The following is a 20,390-nucleotide window of genomic DNA, read 5'->3' on the forward strand; positions in this document are numbered from 1 at the left end:
CTATTTGCAAAGTACTCACCCTGGATAACTGTGATTTGTATTGAAATTAGAGTATTTTTGTGGCCACAGGTTCTACATTGAGGTGGGATCATCGTACCAACCCACTAATTTATCAAATACAGTGCTCTAATCGGATTTCCTTGGACTCATCTCCGTCATTACTTCATCAAAACAGAAGTTAGACATCCAACAAGTGCTAATGGAAGATTTCTCTGCTAACTAAACCCTTTTCCTTAGTGAGTCAGGGAACTACAGTGGCCTTTACTTATCAGGATCGTGTCATTCTTTTGTCAGTCTTTGTCGTATTTAGTCATTCACGTCACATTTTAGTCATAACATGTTGGTCTTTTCTCAATAATAAAAACAACAACTCAATAACAACAACAAAAAATCTGATCTCAGTCAAATACACACCTCAAATATTAATAAGTGTCATAATTCATTCATGACATTTGAGAGTTTGAGACCCCTGAACTAGAGGCTAGTTTGTTTTAGCTTCTTAGAAAATACAGCAGCTAGCATAGCAACTAGTTGCTACCTTCTTCCTAAAAACCAACAGCTAGCTTTTTAGCTTGTTCTTAAAAAACAACAAGCTATCTGCTGCTTCTTCTGATTATTGTTATTGTTCGCTCCTTTTAGCAGCTAACCTTTAAGCTTATTATTATTATTAGCTCCTTTATAGCAAGTAGCATCTAAGCAACTAGCAGCTATCTTCTTAAAAACTAGCTGCTAGCTTTGTAGCTTCTTCTTCTTATTATTACCTCTGTTATAACAGCTAGCTTCTGAGCAACTAGCTACTGTCTTCTTTAAAACTAGTTGCTAGCTTTTTAGCTTCTTCTTATTGGCTCCTTTTTTAGCTTCTGGAAAAAAATGTTGTTTGCTGATTTAAGGGACACATGTTCTGACTTTAGTATTTCATTTTGAACCAACACAAGTCAAAAGAGAGATTTAATAGAACATCTAAAACATCTTTATTTTAAAGTTATTATACACCTACACACTTAAAACACAGTAATGGGTAGTACATTCAATTTTCTGCCAGTAAACCCTCCGAGATGTTACACACTGGGCCTTTAACGCACAGCCAGTCTGCAGTTAATGGACTAAAACGCCCTCAAACCACCCACACGGCCTGTCACACGCCAACATTAATCTCTTGAGAAATGAACCTCGAGGGAAAACTTCCAGGAGTTGAAGGTCCAAACCCTCCAGGACGGAGCACCACCGCGCCGGAGTGGAAAGGAAACCTAACTCGGATAATTACCTTGTTAGAGGGCTGTGTGAAGCCGACTCCCTGGTGAGCTGCCATGGAAACGGTCATGTATATTTACAAATAACGTATACAAACATATTTATCATTAGTTTGTTCAGTTACTGTTAATAAAAGCATGTAAATGTTACACAACTGGACCTTTAACTAGTCAATGGAACTCCTGCAACTCCTTTTTGTTCAGTTACACAGATATTATATCATATTTTTAAATGATTTTCTCACAGTATATCAATTATTGCGGGATCACTGCATCATGTATTGCTCTTATTATGGACCATGTACTTCAGACTGCCATTCCCAGTTTTAACAACCTGGTTCGAATTTTCGAAAAGTGAGATTGTGTTGCCCGTTAAAGTGCCCCTGCTTTCTTTAAGCTTAGTGGGTTTTATCCAGAGTGTGAACTTGGAGCTCGGTTCACACCATCTATCTGATTTTTAGATTCCTGAGTGCAGGTCTGGCAGCTGCCACGGATTATACCAAATCCTACAGAATGTCAGTTTCACAAGAAATTCATCACATTGCACTTAAACCCAAAGTGTTGCTTGAACCAGGATCTGCTGCTCCTCCTGCTGCTGCTGACTGATCTCTTACTGCCCTCATAAGTCTCAGTAAATCCATCCGGGTCTGAGCCAGGGACAGATGAGGGTCAGGATTTCATCTGCGGGTAATGAATGATGTGTCTCTGAGACGGAGGAGCCGGCGAATGGCAGGAGTCGCCGGGCACTGGATGTTTCCCTTCCATCCTTTTCGAAGCCAAGCTCTGACAGATTGAAGCGAACCCAAGGCTCCTCAATCAAACCCCGAGACCCTTCACTGAACAAGACCTCAGGAAAGAGGGAGATGCGTATTCATCTCGCACAGCTCTCTGACATGTAGCTCATTTTCTGGAGGAGGTCTACACATCTGAACAACCTTTTAGATCATACAATAATGGGGGAAAGAAGATAAACATGCACCTTCATGTTGCAAAACAAGATTGCCTTTCATTACTCGGGGCTATAGGAGCCATTAAATGTAACAAAGCCGCCTCCATCTTTATATCAACTCTCAGCCGCAGAGATCCTCACAAGTTCAGACGACACCTGAAGGCTTTCTATAAATGCTGCTGCTGCTGATTAATGTCTTTTATCCTGTAGATGGAGTTCTCTGTTTTTTCCTTTTAATCCGCCTTCTTTGGTGAATCAACACAACCCAAGGCACAAGAACACAACAGATGGATTGACACCACAAAAAAAAACTTTACGTTTTTTTTTAAGACTTGGCAACAATCCGAAACTTTAAAATCTCACAAAGCAACAGAGATGCACTGAATAGCTGTGGTTCCACCGAGTGGAACGGTTCGATTTTTTGCGTTCCTATTAGGAATAGTACCAAAATAACCATCCTAAATTGTTCCATTTTTGGCACCCTGTCCTTGAGATACCAGAGTAAAAATGGTACGGTCCGACACAACAGTCAGCTGAACAGTGAACAGTGTAAATATCCTATGGAAGTCGTTTTACTGTACCAAACCGGACCGTACCATGATGGAAATGTGAATTTCCACATCATGTGACTCATTGTTTGTGTTTAGTCGGGTCAAAATGACCCACACAAGGCAGCAGGAGGGTTAAAAATTTATATCTTCTTGTTTCTTTGACCCATATGACAAAGAAATCACTAAAACTGAATCATTTTCGTTTGCGGATTAAGCAAGACATAATTTCCAGGTTTGGGAAAACACTGATCAAAATGTTCTGATATTTACGGACCAAAAAAGTACTTGATTCATCGAGAAATGAATTAGCGGATTAATCAATTCTGAAAATAATCATTGGTCTCCCTATTCATGTCGTCTTTTTAGCGTAGAGCAGCAGTAATTTCATTGTAGATACAACTGGACATTGGAAGAACCTCAGAACTGATTTTCTTCAAAGAGTCCAAATACATATATTTTTTTCTTCTAATCTAAACTGTTCAATATTGTACAAAAATGGCAAAAACATTAACTTGTGGCATCTTTTTTCCAAATAAAAGCTCTGAATTCTGCATGATTTTCCATCTACCCGGCACAGATATTAATTTTAGCGGGCCAGTTTTGGCCCTCAGGCCACCAGTTGCGGACCACTGAACTAGGGAAATGTTGCGTTTATGATTGTGTCTTTGCACAAGTTGTATCTTTATGTGTGTGAATTCAAATTTGCATCTTGTCATGCTTTTTTGCTGTGACTCTATATGAATATTTAGGTTTATATCTTCTATCTCAAGACGTTCCTCTCATTTCTTTTTCCTCTCTCTCTTTTTTTTTTGCAGGATACTCCGAAATGTGCGAGCAGCCGGCAGAAGGGGTAAGAATCCACTGTGTTATTAGGAATCAAGAAAGTTGTTGAGTCATTAACTACAAGAAAAAAAAGTAAAAACAATCACTCAGAAGAAAATAATGTCCTTCATCGGAGGATCAAAAATCTGTCTTTCACTGTTTGTTTTTTTTAATCAAAAAATGATTTATTATCGCTTGAAAATGCAGACGGCAAAACTTCAAACCCGTTGAGGACCTCTGTGTGTGTCCAGCATGTATTTATTTTCCATTATTTGCAACCAAATTGAGAAGTCGTGGCCAGCAGGCATCGGCCAAGTTCACCAGCTGACGTTCAATCTGGCCGTGTAATTGCGGCCGCCGCTCTCATCAGCTGGCCTGGCTACACTTGGACGCGCTGAGGGTTTTTCTTGGACGACCTGCCAGGTGGACTGTGGTCAGGCTGAAAGACTTAAACTTATTCGTCTCTGGTTTCAGTGGAGAACACGCCTCGATGTGTCGGCTCACACGCACCAAACCCCAGTCAAAAATGTGTCATTTTAATATTCCCTTGGCTTTTGCATAATTTAACACGCAGCGTCAACCCAACGTCGGGACGTTATACAGCTTATTTATGTTCTCCGGTCAGTCCGGCATGCAAATAGCGCTGCTTTATGTCAGTATTATCCACAATGTTTATACTTTTCCCGCACTCCTCAGTCTGAGAGTGTATTTTCAGCCTCACTCTGCTGCTGCCGTTCACGTTATCAGGTTCTAATTGCAGCACTTGTCAGTTTGTGATGATGAGCGTCTCCACTTGTAACTGACATGTTTAAAGCCAGCACACATGTGTTCCCAATGATTGCCCTCAGTCGTTTCTACACTGCCAGAAGAAATAAAAATCAGACATGAAAGATTAAAGATTAAAGGAGGGGCTGGAAAAATAGCCAAGATGTTTAATTTAAAGCAGCACTGTGTAACTTTGCTAAATGTACACATGTTTTTCTTTAAAAAGAAAGTCAATTTTTATGTGGAAAAGAAATTTTTTAAATGGAAATGTATTAACATGCTCCCACTAAAGCTTATGAGAGTGTTAATGCTCCTCAGAGTGATATTTAAGCATTGATGGATGTTTAAACCAGGTTTTCTCCTCCTCTGATGACCCACGTGCACAATGGCCAATGATATGCGAGGACAGATCATACCATTATGTAAAAGAAGGGTTAGGTGGGTTAGTTGGTGCAGTCCCGGCGCGCCACGGTTCGGCTCGATGCGCTTTGGTATTGTAGCGTGGCTACATGAAACATTCGTGACATTTTAACTAGTGACTTGTAAAGCAGTTGTTTTTGGTGTAAATGAATCATTAGAATCAGTTAAATTAAAAAAGATTTGTTAAATATGGACAATTTAGACTTTTCCTTTTTGCATTTTTTACGGGATTTTAAAGTTTTTTAACTCATCTACAGTTCGGCATTGTTCGCTTTGATTCCTGTGTCGGACGTCGCTCATGTGACTCTTGCAGCTACGCTCTCTGACCAATCAGTGGCCGGCAGTCTGACGACGTCACATGTTAGTATCGGCTCAGCTCGACTGGAACCTCGTCAGAGCAGGTACAAAAAAAAAAAAAATTATATAATTTAAAAAAAAATAAAACACGCCGAGTCGTGCCAAAAGAGACGAATCATTGAAAAGAGCCGTACTTCCCATCGCAAGTGTACATGTGTTTGTAACGATGCAGAAATCTGGACACACATGACACATGCCTCTGTTTTGTTTTGCTTTTCTAGTGCAAAGTGGTAAAAGGGAAGCTTTCAGAGCTCATCCGGTGTTTTTTAATGTACGCACACATGAGTGCCTGAGTGCGTATTTACTCTACACGCGTGTGTGTGTGTGTGTTTTCACGGCGATAATGGATGAGTAGCCTTGAGAGCCACATTTAGAGAGAAATGAAACACACTTTATCTCCGTGTAGGCGAGTGCAGAGCGGAGGAGAGCGTTTCAAGGATCGCCGCTGCCGATCAAAAGCGCCGTCCACCGCTGTGTTTTTGTCTCCTTGTGAACGAGCGGAGAAAAATACAGCCGCTGTTCTGTAAATGTCAAGGTAAAGCGTGTGTGTGTGAGTGAGAGAGAGAGTATCAATACAGAAAAGTAGACTTGGAATGAATAAGTGAGGCTTCAGATTAGGAATATTCACATATTTACCACCTTCTGGCAGCGATCTTAAAGCGTTTACATCATGTTCACATTCGTTTTCCAGATGCGGCTGCAGAAGCCCCCGCTTTCTTTTACCTTAAAATGATTACTTAACAAAACTGTGAGGTTGAGTGGAAATTCTGCAGCAATTACAGATAATCCACTCTGCGGTCGAGTGGGCTGTGACGTAATGCTGCGTGAATGTGTAAATGTTTCCAGAAATGTTGTGCGAAAATCGTCCCATTGCCCTTTTTTTAATCACATAAAGCTTTGCTGTGTTAATGTAAATGAAACATTCATGAGTTTGTGTGTCACATTAAACCGGCACCAACACTCTAGATTAAGGAGTCAGTTAATGTAAAGTACGAGGAAAAGTTAAGAAAGGGAAAAGATTTAAGGCATCACCACAGCGGATCATCTGTCTCCGTCTCCATCTATCCCTAATCATGTTCCTAAATAGTTCCAGATCACAATCTTAATCATAAAACCCCCACAAATCAGCAAGAACATCTACAGACAGATGTGTCCGCCTCCAAGTCCGAGCCTTTAAGTTTTAAATCTGTCTGTAGTTCATTCCAGGCAAAGACAAACCGCAAACAAAAAAGCCTTTTTTTTTTTACCCCTAATTCACTTCTGACCCTTGGGACCTGACCTGAGACTTGTAGGTTAAGACCTGGGACTTGTAGGTTAAGAACTGACCTGAGACTTGTAGGTTAAGACCTGACCTTAGACTTGAAGGTTCAGACCTGAGACTTGAAGGTTTAGACCTGATACTTGAAGGTTACGACCTGAGACTTGGGTCTTAGGTTAAGACCTGAGACTTGGGTCTTAGGTTAAGACCTGAGACTTGTAGGTTAAGAACTGACCTGAGACTTGTAGGTTAAGACCTGACCTTAGACTTGAAGGTTCAGACCTGAGACTTGAAGGTTTAGACCTGATACTTGAAGGTTACGACCTGAGACTTGGGTCTTAGGTTAAGACCTGAGACTTGGGTCTTAGGTTAAGACCTGAGACTTGTAGGTTAAGAACTGACCTGAGACTTGTAGGTTAAGACCTGACCTTAGACTTGTAGGTTAAGACCTGACCTTAGACTTGAAGGTTCACACCTGATATTGAAAGTTCAGAACTGATACTTGAAGGTTTAGACCTGAGACTTGAAGGTTCAAACCTGACACTTGAAGGTTCAAACCTGACACTTGAAGGTTCAAACCTGATAATTTAAGGTTCAGACCTGAGACTTTCTTGTGACTTTCATAATATGTGACCTTCTCTTTCTGATTGTTCAATCCTGGAAGTTGGACACAAGTCTTCCCAGTACTCAGGATCTTTTCTTGTTGCATCTGTCACTTTTCCCCGTGTTGTGACATCCCCACGCTGCCCACCACTTCCTCTGGAGCCACAGAGTTAAAGGACTTTGTAAAGTAGTCTAATAATGGGAACTTCACATTTGGCAGATGCTAAAAAAAGCGTGCAGATGGCACAAAGGAGTTATATCTGTCCTTTGTTTTTTTGCCGGCAGCTTTTCACAAACGCTGACAGCCTCCTTCAGAGTTGCTGAAGTCTCGCAGCCTCCCCGACTGTTTAATTCCCCGGGAACAGTTTGCTCCCACTCTCACGGGGAGGTGAACGCCAGCAACTCATTCCAAGTCTAATATTTAATAATTATTAGAAATAAGATGGTTAGGGGAATAAATCACAGGAGATGAGCTTCTGCTCGAGCTGCACTTTTTAAAAGAAATCTCTCAAAAGTTTCCACTTTCACTCTGGAGCTCATATGAAGCCGTGTTACACAAGTTGTTTCTTAATCAGAATCCCATTCTCTAAAGTTTTTGCAGCCACTCACGACCTTTTTCTCCATTAACGGAGTAGAAGCAGGCAGCCCGCTGTTAATAATGCCCGCCTAATTGAAAGGGCGAGCTCACAGAAGACATCCCCACCTGTTCTTTTCATGATGGATGTGTCATCCCATTGAAGTTTAATAATGTGGCTGTGATTCATGCCTTCAAACAGCCTCGCCACGAACGCAGCACTGAGCAGTTTCAGTAGTAGAAAGTGAACAGAAATGTCGCTTCAACCTTGGTTTTTTTCTTGTGATTTAATAAATTTTGACTTTATTTTTCTAAAAGTTTAAAGTTGTATGTGTGTGTGTGTGTGTGTGTGTGTGTTGCAGTTGTGCAGCACCAGGATTTGAGGAGGACATGGGCGCGAGCAGCAGACAGCGACACAACCGTCACGGCAGAGACGGCAGCATGGAGAAGAGGATGGAGGAGCTGGAGAGGGTACGTACGTTCACTGACCTCTGACCCCTGAACGTACCTCACAAACATAAATTAGATTAGCTTAGGGCTACAAGTTTTCAGACCTTTCAGCATCCTAAATGTTAATATTTTCTGGTTTCTTTGCTCCGTAGAACAAAGAAATCATTAAAACTGAGTTTGAGATTTGAGAATTTTAAGGTTTAAATTTTTTTTGGACCAAATGAATAATCGTGGAATTGAAGAAAAATAACCACGAGATGAATCAATAATGAAAATAATTGTAGATTTGACTTAAGCTTTAGAACACAGAGCATTTAGGCTGCTTGTTTTTCCATTATTATGTTAAATATACATATACAGAGGCTAGTATTTTTATCCTTTTTTATATATATATATATATATATCAATATCTGATATATAAACACAACTGAGCAAAAAGCTTTTTTTTAAAAAAATTTGATTGAATTTGTGAAATCTGGAAATACGTCACAGTTCAAAGTTCACTTGAAAAACTTGAAAATTTTATCGTCTATTTTTGTGGGCAATTCTCGCCGCTCCATTGCGATACACTCACACAAGCGCTCTGGTGAGAGTGAGCGCTTGTCACCATCTAGTGGACTGAAAAGTTAATTTATTTATTTTTTAAATGGTAGTTTAATATTAATTTGTAACATCAGTTAAAATATGCTAACTAAAACAAATAATTGATAATCTACGAACAATATAAACAGCCCAAGAACTTGTTGTATCTTAAAAAATACTGAGATATAGTATGTTTGTTAGATTTCCTACTGAGTAGGGCTAACTGTCTTGATGCTAAGCTTAGCTAAGCGCCATAGTCAAACACAGACATGAATGTTGGACAATAAAGAGAAAGTTCAGCTCAAAATGCTAGCGTTATATAGTTTGTGGTTTTAAAATGAGTTTATAGTCTAAAGGTAAAGGTCGGTGTATATATGAGCTTCTTTTTTTTTGCTGATATGAAGGTGAGTAAATGTGGACATCTGCTTCCAGGCGGGAGAAAAACACCTTGTCAGGTTTTATGGTCTGCCCCGCTGTGAAAAGGTCACAGTCTGTTTCTCCTGAAGGTGGAAAAAGTTTGGAGCAAAAAACTCTGAAGCATCTGAAAACACAATAAAACGTCAGTGTTTTATTGTGTTTTGACACATGTTTATTTTCCTACTGTACCATAACCACAAAAGAGACGTTTACGTTTCCATAACACTGTAATGTAAATGAATTTCATGGAGTTTGTGACTATACATGTGCCAAAAATAACCAAAATCCACGACAAGACAGGACAAAACAAAAACACAGGGCCCTGACCTCAGCTCCATCCACGTTTCGCCTTAGGGGGCGCTATTGGGTCAAGTTTGTGTCCGTAAACGTGTTCAGGGGCGGTGTCTTGTGTCACGTATGAAGTTTCCTGGGGGTTGGTCAATGTATGGCGAAATTATTGGGAACTTCCTGTTATGTGGCGACAGGTCAAAATTCGCCAAACCGACGATGGTTGCCATGGCCACGCCCTTTTGAAGCTGCAAAGTGAAACATAAGATGGTGTCTATACTGGCGATGTAGCCTAACCTAAGTGATATTTACACAACTAAACCCACACAATTCTAACTTTAATCTTAGACTTCTGACAGAATCTTGTGATATTTTTCAGGATTTTGTCAGAATTATAACTTTAACGCTGACTTCAATCTCAGAGATCATAAAATAAATTCAGACTTTAATTTCAGTATTGTGACACCACTCTGATTTGAATTTCAGAATTCAGACAGAATTGTGACTCAAATGTCAGAAATTTAACTTAAATTCTTGGATTCAGTCATAATTATAACTTTAATATCAGCCACAGATTTACTTAGAAATTAAGTGATATTTATTATCAGAAGAAGTAAATCCTAATATTAGTGCTTTCTGCACCAGCACAACCCCAGTCCCTCAGCGTTCTCTGTGCCCTCTGACCTTTAGAAAAGTTTTTTTTTTTTGTTTTTGAGCTGAGTGAAGGTGTCCATCAGCAGCACTTATTTCCGATGAATTTCCACTCGTCCGGCTCTGAGTGGCAGCTCGTGGGTCTGATCTCCGAAATTCTGCTCAGTGTTGTCGTGGTGACGATGACCTTTCAGTCGTACAGTGCAGATCTGTCATTTCCTTTCCCACAATCGCCCTCTGATGGCTGCCGCTGTACAAACTCCACTCTGAATGAAATGTCAGTCAGGTGACTTAAAAAACCCCAACCTTTGTCTTCTTCTTGTTTAAAGTAAAGTAAGAACTTCAGTGTTTCTCAGGGTCCAGAGTCGTTGTTCTGCACATTGTTTATTTCACTTTTATAAAAAGTGTAACAGTTTGGCTTTTTATCAAACCTGAACATTTCAAAAAACAAACTATATTCAGTAAAATAGGTAAAGATGGACAGAAATGTTAAGCCAAATTTAAGGTTTTTAATTTGAGTTCAGTTCAGAAAGATACAAATCCACTCTGGGTTTTGCATCCCTACGGAAGAGGAATTCTGACTCTAATCTCAAAAAAAAAATCTCAGAAATCATCAAAATACTTGACTTAAATTTCAGAGTTCTGACAGAATGTTGAGTTAAATTTCGGGGGTTTGTCAGAATTCTGAATTTAATCTCAAGATTCTGTCAGAATTCCAACTTAAATCCCAAAATGATGTCAAAATTCGGATTTGAATCTTAAAATTCAGTCAAAATTTGTACTTGATCATTTTCAGGATTTTGTCAGAATTATGAATTGAATTTCAAGATTCTGTCAAAATACTGACTTTAATCTCAGAATTCTGGCAGAAATTTGATTTAAATTTTAGAATCCTGTCAATTATTCTGCCTTAAATCTCAGAATTCTGATCGATTGGTGAGATCATTTTCAGGATTTTGTCAAAATTATGAATTTAACTATGACTTTAATCTCAGAAATGAAACAAAATTTTGGGTCAGAATTTGTACTGGAATGTCTGAAGTGTCAATATCATTTTCAGGATTTTGTCAGAATTATGAATTTAATCTCAAAATTCTGTCTGTGTTTGTAGGAACTGGCCAGAGAGCATCAGGAGAACGTGCGGCTGCTGAAGGCCCACGAGGACAAAGACGACCTCATCGGGAAGCTGAAGGAGGAAATCGACCTCCTGAACAGAGTGAGTTCAGCTCACGTCCTTCTCCTCTGCTCTGATGTCTCGTGTTTTTTTGACACTGAGTTTCCACCACACTGAGATTTCCCCACAGTCCATTAGCACGCGGACGTCATCGAGACTTGCATTTTAATCCCCAAATTAGACAAAAAGTCACCGGTGCTTTGGTGACATTTGAAGCCTGAGAAGTCGTCGGTCAGTGTAGAAGGTGACATTTATGTCTTTATTGATTTATCCACCATAAAACCCCAAAAACAAATGTGCCGCTCGCTCGGCGGATGAGAGCGTGATTGTGATCGTCTGAAGAAAATGGAGAATTGTTTTCACTCGCATTTCACAAACACTTCACTTTAAAAAAAGAGCCGCAGTCGTTCGTCTTCGTCCGTGTCTCCTCCTCATGTCAGACGGCCGAGTCTTTATGAAAGAATAAAGCAAAAAAAAACAATGCGATCAATAAGAAAACAGAGCAGCTGAGAGCGAAATCACAAATGCCTGCTTCAACGTTTTGTTTTCACTCCTAAAAAAGCATTAAAATGCCCTCCCATTATCAGGATCACGGCATTTTAACGTCATTATGTGGTTTTTTCACAAATTATCAGCAGGTCAGTGTGTTTTCGTGAGTCGACAATGATTTTTCCATCAGCCTTTGTGTAGAAGAATGACTTTATTTCACAGATACCTACAAAAAATTTATTTTCAGCTAGAGGGCACGATATGTCATCTAAGAAAAACACTTTTTATACTCATAATTCAAAACAAAAAGAGCTCCACTCTGATCACATGGTATAAACGGTAGAATATATAATACAGTACTGATTTTTCCACCACGGGAAGCTTGCGGACCATTGGTGGTACACATGCCACAGGTTGAGAACTGTTTCTTGTATTGATCGGCCTAAGACGGGCAAAAATGAATGTCCAGGCAAACTGATGTAAAGACAGAAATCCACCCCAGGTTTTCCAGAGGTTTGAGCCTTCAGAGTTCAGTTCAGTTCAGAATTCTGGATTTTACTCTCAGAATTCTGACTTAAATCTGTCAAAATCCTCACTTTAATCTCAGACTACAAAAGTTTGGGTCATTAATGTTTTTATGGTCAGTTTGTTTTCTCCTCTCACCAGCAGGTTAAGAGGTCAGAGAGCTAAAACCTCCCTGAAGCTGTTGACCTTTAACTCCTTTTCCTTAACTTACAGCCAGTTTCCAACTTATTTTAGTCTCTATACAGAAAGTAATGAGGTTGAAATTGCAGAAATTGGTCAAAATTCTGACTTTAATCCCAAAATGTTCGTCAATCAACGTCAATTGTCGAACATCAGCTGCCCTCAAATTGCTTCAGAGTAAGTTCTCCTTTTCCCTTAAAAACCAATTCTTCCTTAACTTACAGCCCTTCTTTTGCTTCCCCTGGAGAGCCAATCAGACGTAGACACGGCAGAGCGAGTTCATGTGTTCACGTTCCGCAAACAGGTGGAGTGAATGTTGCCGAGGTTATTATCTGGACTTTATGAGACGCTCTCCGCGAGCCATCGGCAAACACAAAGACGGCAATATGACGAGTGACTGATAACATCACGCCGCGCACAGGAAGCGAAATAATAAATAAATAAACGGCTCTATGTGAGGACGGTGGACGCGCTGATAGCCATCAGAAATGGCCCCCGCCGCAAGAGGCTCCTGCAAGATAACAGCTGACACAGTGTGTGTTGAATCTGTGGCGGAGGATTGAAGCTGGAGAAGTTTGTTTTTTAGAAAGATAACTCTCTGTGATATATGAAGACAAAGATTATGTCTTTAAAGAGGACACAACTCTGTCCATGCGTCCTACAAGACGGCAAGTTTGTTTTTGGCCACTAGGGGGCAGAATTGTTCACGTTGATGTTCATAAAGCGAGACGTTATTTACTTTTGCATAAACTAATGTGGACTTTGAGCGAGTGAGACAGGTGATACAAATATGACAGAAAAAATAACACGGTTAATAAAAGTAAGTAAATTAAGTCCTAATTATAAAATATACTTTTTCAGAGCAGGAATTCTAATAACACTTAAGTATTATCAATTTTAATGTAGATATTATGGGGTAAAAGTTTTCCAATACCAATTTATTGCCCGATTTACATGTTTTATATGTGTATTTTCTTTTGTAAATAAATATACTGTATATAACAAAGTGATAAATAAAAACAAATTATATGAAAAAAAATTAACTTAATTCATACCCTGAACTGTAAAAAATAACTATATCAATACAAATACAAATTGATTTTGTAAAAGTAACCTCACATGCTGTAAAATGTACTTTTATTGCACAGCGTACACGTTTTCTACATTATATAACAAACAAATAGCGCAATATTTCAACAGCAAATGTGTTTTTCTGAAGCGTTTATTATGTAAAATTAAACTTTTCATAGCATTAAACAAAGAGGCATACTAATACATATGTGAATGAGTCATATTAACTCATAAACATTAGGTTTTCAAGTCTTGTTTCTGGTCGCCTGGCAAATATAAGACCAAAATTTGATCTATTTTTGCTCCGGTTTTGGTCACCACCACCTACTTAATCAGTCTTAGTGGTAAACTGTGACTTTCTAGCTAAATGTGACATGATATTTCCCACTCACCAACTTTGTCTCTTGTCTTGTTGTTTTTGAAGGACCTGGACGACATCGAGGACGAGAACGAGCAGCTGAAACAGGAGAACAAGACTCTGCTGAAGGTGGTGGGTCAGCTGACCAGGTAGAGTCGCTGCACACGGCACAAACCTCCCGCCTCGGCTCTCATTTCTCCACCACGACCTTTATTTGTATTTGTACACGTTAAATCTGTCTCTGTGTCCGTCAGAGGTGAAATCTGTAACAGCTGGCGCTCTCCTGTCATCATATAAATATTTAATGTAAATGTCTTGTATATACTGTAGGCCATTCAAGATCCAGCTCACTTTTGATTTTTCTTAGCTAAAGTGCTGCAAGAACAAGCACAAACTCAGTCTTTTTTTAAAAAAAAAAACTTATTTTAGAGGCTTTTAATAAAAATAAAGGGTAAAAGTCTCAGTGTTGACATTTCCACGACAACAATCAGAGGTTTATTATATTTTTACTTCCTCCATTATTCCGTCATTACTTATCTCACTGATTTAGAGAGATTTAAACTGCACATTTTCAAAATAAAAGCCTTTTTAAAGGTCCAGTGTGTAACATTTTGGGGGGGGTTATGAGCAGAAATTCAATATACTTAACATTTGTTTGCACTTTTTCACATTTGATAAACGATTAACAGTTTCCGTCATAATTAGGGTTTTTGGACTGTTTCATATTTCACGTTTATTTCTTTTTTTTGATATCCAATCCACTGATTTTTTTTTCATACTGACTAATTTCCAGTATTTTTGCTTTAAAGTATATTGCATTCTTAAGCTTTTTATGGAGGTTATTTTACAGCAGCTTACGACACAAACTAAGAAGAGCGACGTCCTTTCTGGTTTATAGAGGCCACCATAGTTTCTTTACACGCTGCAGGAAGGGGAGAAATAAGTGGAGGCGTCCTCCGTTTGCTGCAATCTGCTGAGTCACCATTAGATGTCACTGTTTCTTACACACTGGACCTTTTGAAAAAAATACATTTTAAAAAAATATATCAATAAATCAGAGGTCTTAACCTCAAATGACCTAGGGTTAAAAAAGACATCGGAATGATCTTTATGACGATATTTCACAGGATTTCAAAAATATGACGCAAAATCAATTGGATGATTGAAAAATAACCTACAGAAATAACGCTGCAATAAATAAACGCTGGAACTTTTCCAAGATAATGTAAATGTTTTGTCAATGAAGAGAATCAAAGATTTTAAAATGATAAAGTCGGACTTTTTACGCATTTTTAACATCGGCTTCTGCTCTGTTATGTCTGAGGGTGCAACCCTTGTCTCGTATAAACGATGATGTGCATTTTTCTCGTTTAAGGTTGCATTATATTTGACTCACGCGGTGCTCCGTCTGTGGCACGAACTGAAGGAACATATTATTATTGTTATTATTTGAAATGCATCTCTTTTTGTTTAACTCAAGGGAAACAGGTTTGACTGGTAGAAGGTGATTTTATTTTTTGTTCTTGTTTAGATGATGATTTTATTCCAGTGAGGGGCTGCGGAGAATAATCTATAGGTTTCACACACACGCACACATTTATAGTGCCCTCTAGTGGAACAGTGAGGCTGATTCCTTCATTTTTTTGCCATGGATAGAAACAAGTAGCCAACTTTCCTTGATGGAGGTAATAGTAGCTAAAGCCAGCAGCAAGCTAACACCAGCAGAGGTAGCAAGCTTAACTCCCCTTGATAAATGTAGTATGTGAGGTAATAGTAGCTAAAGCTAGCAACAGGCTAACACCAGCAGAGTTAGCGAGCTTAACTCCCTTTGATAAATGTAGTATGTGAGATAATAGTAGCTAAAGCTAGCAGCAAGCTAACACCAGCAGAGTTAGCAAGCTTAACGCCCCTTGATAAATGTCGTATGTAAGGTAATAGTAGCTAAAGCTAGCAACAGGCTAACACCAGCAGAGTTAGCGAGCTTAACTCCCTTTGATAAATGTAGTATGTGAGGTAATAGTAGCTAAAGCTAGCAGCAAGCTAACACCAGCAGAGTTAGCAAGCTTAACTCCCCTTGATAAATGTCATATGTGATGTAATAGTAGCTAAAGCTAGCAACAGGCTAACACCAGCAAAGTTGGGCAAGCTTAAATTCCCTTAATATTACGTTCCACTTCTTGCCCTCTGATGAACTCCTTTGTTGTGTTTGGGGTCTTTATCTTGCTGCATGTTTTTTTTTGTCAATGGATGGCAAAAACAAGGGAATTGGCCTCTCACTGTTCCAATACTTTGGAGGGCACTGTATATTCTGTATATATAGAAGAAACCTGTCTCTCTCTCACACACAAACACTCCCACTCTCTTTCCACCACATTATGCATGTACAGAAGATTAAGTCATTTAATAAAAGTTTGATTATCTCTCTCCTCAGTCGACTCGCTTGTGTTCATTACGACTAATTTGATGTGATGATGCCACTGAGTCGGTAATGCAACGTGACGCCGCGCACACACACACACACACACACATGATGACTCAACATGCCAATCACCCGCCTCGACGCCTGCAACAGAAGCATTAAAAACCTCCCTCTCCTTCCACAGAACCTCAACACTGAGCAGCGTTAAATCCCTGATAGGACAGAAGAAGAAGCATCAATGTGAGAAATGTATCAGCGCTAATGACGACTACATTTCCCAGATAATGTCTTCTTCCCCTCTCTCTCTCTCTCTCTCTTTCTGTTCTAAGTGCTGGAAGGTCTCACCCTCTCTCTACATAATCCCTATTAGCATTTTTATAGAAAGTGTTGGGGATTTTTTTGTGATTTCGTTGATTCACTGCTGCCTGTGAAGAAAATATCACAGTCCTCTGCGTCTCGTCGTCGCTCGGTAAATTACAGGTTTGGCTGAGTGTGAATGTTGCTCGCCTCGGCGTCATGTTGTGATGGAGAAAGAAAAAAGCTAGAAATGTAGAGTTATGACATAAGGAGGTCGCCACAGTCACGGAGGTTTTGACACAAAAGGTTTATTCAAAGTCTTGGAAATCAATCCGTCAGCTTTTGAATATGATTTTAAATCTTCACACTCAACAGTTATCATTTATAATATAATCTGTCAATTTTTCTAAAGGAAAGTCGAGTATTGGTTTTTGATTTTTTGGAAATGATGTGTTTGCTGTTGTGAAGGTCTAAAGCATCTTGTTAAAAGAAAAAGCAGAAATAGATTTTTTTTGGCAGGAAAACAACTGTTAATGAAGAGAAACAGAGCTAAAATTTCTTCGTATCCAAAAATATCTCGTCACTTTAGGGAAATGGAGTAAAATTTCTTAAATTTAAATCTCTTTTTTATGCATTTTTTTAATGGATTTATATTTTAATGACAAATTAAATTTCTTCGGGTTAATTTAAAAAAAAAATCGGGCCACATTTTTGTTTTTACGTGAAACAGTCTTGTCAATTTAAAACAAAACAAAACATATTTTAAAGATCTATTCAATTCAGAAAAAAAAAATAGTTTTAAGATAAAATATTATCTAACTTTTAGGAAACCTGAGCTAGAAGAAGTTTACAGGTCAGTGCAATAACATACAACATGAATCCCATTTCTCAGTTTCATGTCTTGTGCTACAGTGACCTGGCAGTACCGCGTTGCCACGTCGGTGCAGAAAAACCTGGAATAACAAGGGTTTGGAAAACCTGCTTGCTCTTCCTTCAACACCTGGACCTCATGTGGAGCTGCTGCCCTTTGTCCAAATGTCCTGTAAAAGTCAGTGGGACGGATGGACGGACAAAATGCTCACAAACGGACAGGAAACTACTAATGACGGTCCAGAGGTCTGACATTTACTAAATGGCATAATTTCACTTGTGTGGCAGCGACGAGCCAAGGACGACCAACGCTGATTATTATGAAACTGAATGTTGTGAAACTCTAAATAATAGTAAAATTATAACACTATAATGGATTTAAAGAAGCGTTTATACATCCGAACAAGTGAAAACCAGCGGCTGTTACATTTAATCTGAGCATTTTCTCATCGATGTGACCCATTTTTCATCAGAGCGACTGTCAGGATGACTTCTGTCTGCTCCTCCGTCACCTCACAAGCTATTATCCTATAAAAAGACGACACTACAAACCCATATTCTGCTCTTTCTCCCTCAGTTTTCATGTCATTTCTTTGTCCTCTGACTCTTTTGCTTCTGCTGGTTCAGATCTTTTAAGGCAGACAAAATGAAAATATGTAAAAAATAGACTTTCCTAGTTTAGCTGGCTACAGCTTATTAGCTTATTATTGTAGCTAACAGCTCATAAGCGCTCCAATCCATGCTAATGCAGGAATGCTACATTGGTTGTAGAACGGCTGATAGCATCAAGCTACTTATGCTAACCTGTCTAAAAGTAAAAGAGGTCACCTTCATCCATGTTCTCTTCTTCAGCTCTCGTCTGTGCTTGATTACTGATCGGATTTTCTCCTCGTTTAGCTTTACTGAAGTAGCATTTCTGAGGTGCCATGTTAGCCATCACCTTTGCTTGTGTAACCTGATTGTCCCACCCCTTTGCTGTCATTGGCTGCAGGACCCAGAGCAAATGATGACTTAAAGTTAACCTACCTGTCCACTAGAAACCTCTCTGTTCTACAGGTGACTGATATTTTTAATTTTTGTGACAATGCAATGGCGTGAAGAGGATTTTAAGCAATATAATTAAAAGAAAACACTCCCACACTAAATTTAAACCATCACAACATGTTGACAACGTGCTTCACTGCATTTTCCTCTCACACACTCTCATCTGTTTTCATGCTCCTCCCTGGAAACCTCCCTCCGCCACGCCTCACTTCCCGTTCTCCTCCAGTTGGGGGCAGCGTTCCCAGCCGGCAGCTCCACCGTCAGTGTGACACAGAGAAGCAGCCGGCCTATCTTCCCAGGCTTATGTGCTCAGTGATCCTCGGAGACTGTAGCTCTCCTGGTGGAACACCCTCGTAATACACGAGACGCGGTCACAAGGTGAGTGTGGGAATCCTGCACCGAATCCTGGAGATGGAAGCCGCTGTTTCATAACGACCTGCGGTTTGTTGTCACTTTATCTCAGCGGAGCTCCTTCTGTGTCACCGCTGATGCACTCTCTGTCAATTAACCGTTGCATAACAGGCCGCTTCCTCCACGTCACGCGCGGCTGTCATGGATCCGCACGGGTCACTATGATTATCATAACCTCTCATTTACGCATGTTCTGTTGCAGGTCTGTTATTGACGAGATCAGAAATGCTCTCCATTCTCTTCACTTGTTGTTATTTCCGTCCGTCGTCGGCCTCATCCATTTTAATGAGCGCCGGTCCTCCAGAGAGCACGGGAGCATGTGAATTTGAATGTTGTTGATGACTCACAAAGTCCGTGCCAAAGCAGAATGTGAGGCAGCACTGAGGGAGCATCCGCAACCTCTGAAGGTCACTCCGCACTGTTACCATGACAGCGCTGGCCTCACGCGGAGAACTTGTCCCCGTCTGAATGTGAGTTCCCGTTGTTGCGTGTCGCGTGATTTTGAAGAAGGGGGGCTGGCTGTCTTGGGACGACTTTACTAAAACAAACATTAACTCTTGTTTGATTGTGTGAGCGCACACACACACACACTCACAAACATGTGCATCTCCCCTCCTTCTCTCCTCCCTCCTCCTCATCAACACTAGCGAGGCAGCAGGGGAGAGGCAGAGGTGCATGTTCATCCCTGAGCTCAGTCTCATTCTGAGCTTCTCCCCTGGGAAGGACTCACACCAACACACACACACACACACCAGCATCATGAAGCAATCTGACAGAGACACATAAAAAAAGCACCGTTTCTGGTGTTTGTAGACCAGGGTCAGGAATAAGTATGGAATCAGAGCAAAATGCCCTTGAAAAATCTGAAATTGCCCTTGAAATCATGCCCCTGTAAAGGAGATCTCAGCTCGGCTTGGAACCTTGTCAGAGCAGGTACTAAAAAAAGCACCAGGTTACTATCACTGATGGGAAAGACAAATAAAACGAGTAGAGTCGAGCCGAGTCGTGCTAGGACAAAAAAGCAGAAATGACGAACCATCATTTGTTCGCGTCTTTCATTTGAAAACTGGTCATGCAAAACTATCAGACCTGACATTTGGCGGGGACAAAAATGACTTCTGAAACTACAACCTGTTTGCTGTCGTCTCAATTTATTACTGCAATGTTGCCTCCGTCTGTCTTGACACGAAACAAATCACTTCCTGTGTGCAGTGGGGAATTGTTGCCGGGCGACACTAGATTTGCTATTCTGGGAGAGTGCTATTGGAGCTGATATAGGCTTAATTGGCGTCTTGTGAACTGATCTGACAATGGTTTGGATGTAACCGAACGGCCCGTTAGACAGACATGTAATTGTGTGTTGTAATACAAACAACACCAAATATTCCTCCTCCATGGCAGCAAGCAAGAGCTTATGTTCACAGAACATAAAATAAAATACCCCACAGGTGTGTGGGGTATTGGTTGTGTGTACCCAGCCGTCTTTTGACCTGGTGGGGACTCAAGTGGGTAGCAAACCAAGTTGGTCATTGGTTGCCCTAAGTTTGGGTGTTCCCATACCGGGAGTAGAACCCGGGTTGCCTGGGTGAAAACCAGGAATCCCAACCGCTAGACC

General features: G+C 40.1%; 1 protein-coding gene across 1 annotated transcript in view; it reads left to right on the top strand.

The window, feature by feature from the left end:
* The window catches only part of pawr (PRKC, apoptosis, WT1, regulator), a 64,214-nt gene extending 48,050 nt beyond the window's left edge, over positions 1 to 16,164 (top strand). Inside the window, exons 3-6 of the mRNA XM_044020673.1 lie at positions 3,566 to 3,600; positions 7,912 to 8,020; positions 11,049 to 11,153; positions 13,801 to 16,164. Of these exons, the coding sequence (XP_043876608.1) occupies positions 3,566 to 3,600; positions 7,912 to 8,020; positions 11,049 to 11,153; positions 13,801 to 13,887 (336 nt within the window). The 3' untranslated portion in view covers positions 13,888 to 16,164. The remainder of the gene's footprint in view (positions 1 to 3,565; positions 3,601 to 7,911; positions 8,021 to 11,048; positions 11,154 to 13,800) is intronic.
* Positions 16,165 to 20,390: the final 4,226 nt, after the last annotated feature.

Source organism: Solea senegalensis, linkage group LG3 (genome assembly GCF_019176455.1).
Source record: "Solea senegalensis isolate Sse05_10M linkage group LG3, IFAPA_SoseM_1, whole genome shotgun sequence".
NCBI classification, from domain to species: Eukaryota; Metazoa; Chordata; class Actinopteri; order Pleuronectiformes; family Soleidae; genus Solea; species Solea senegalensis.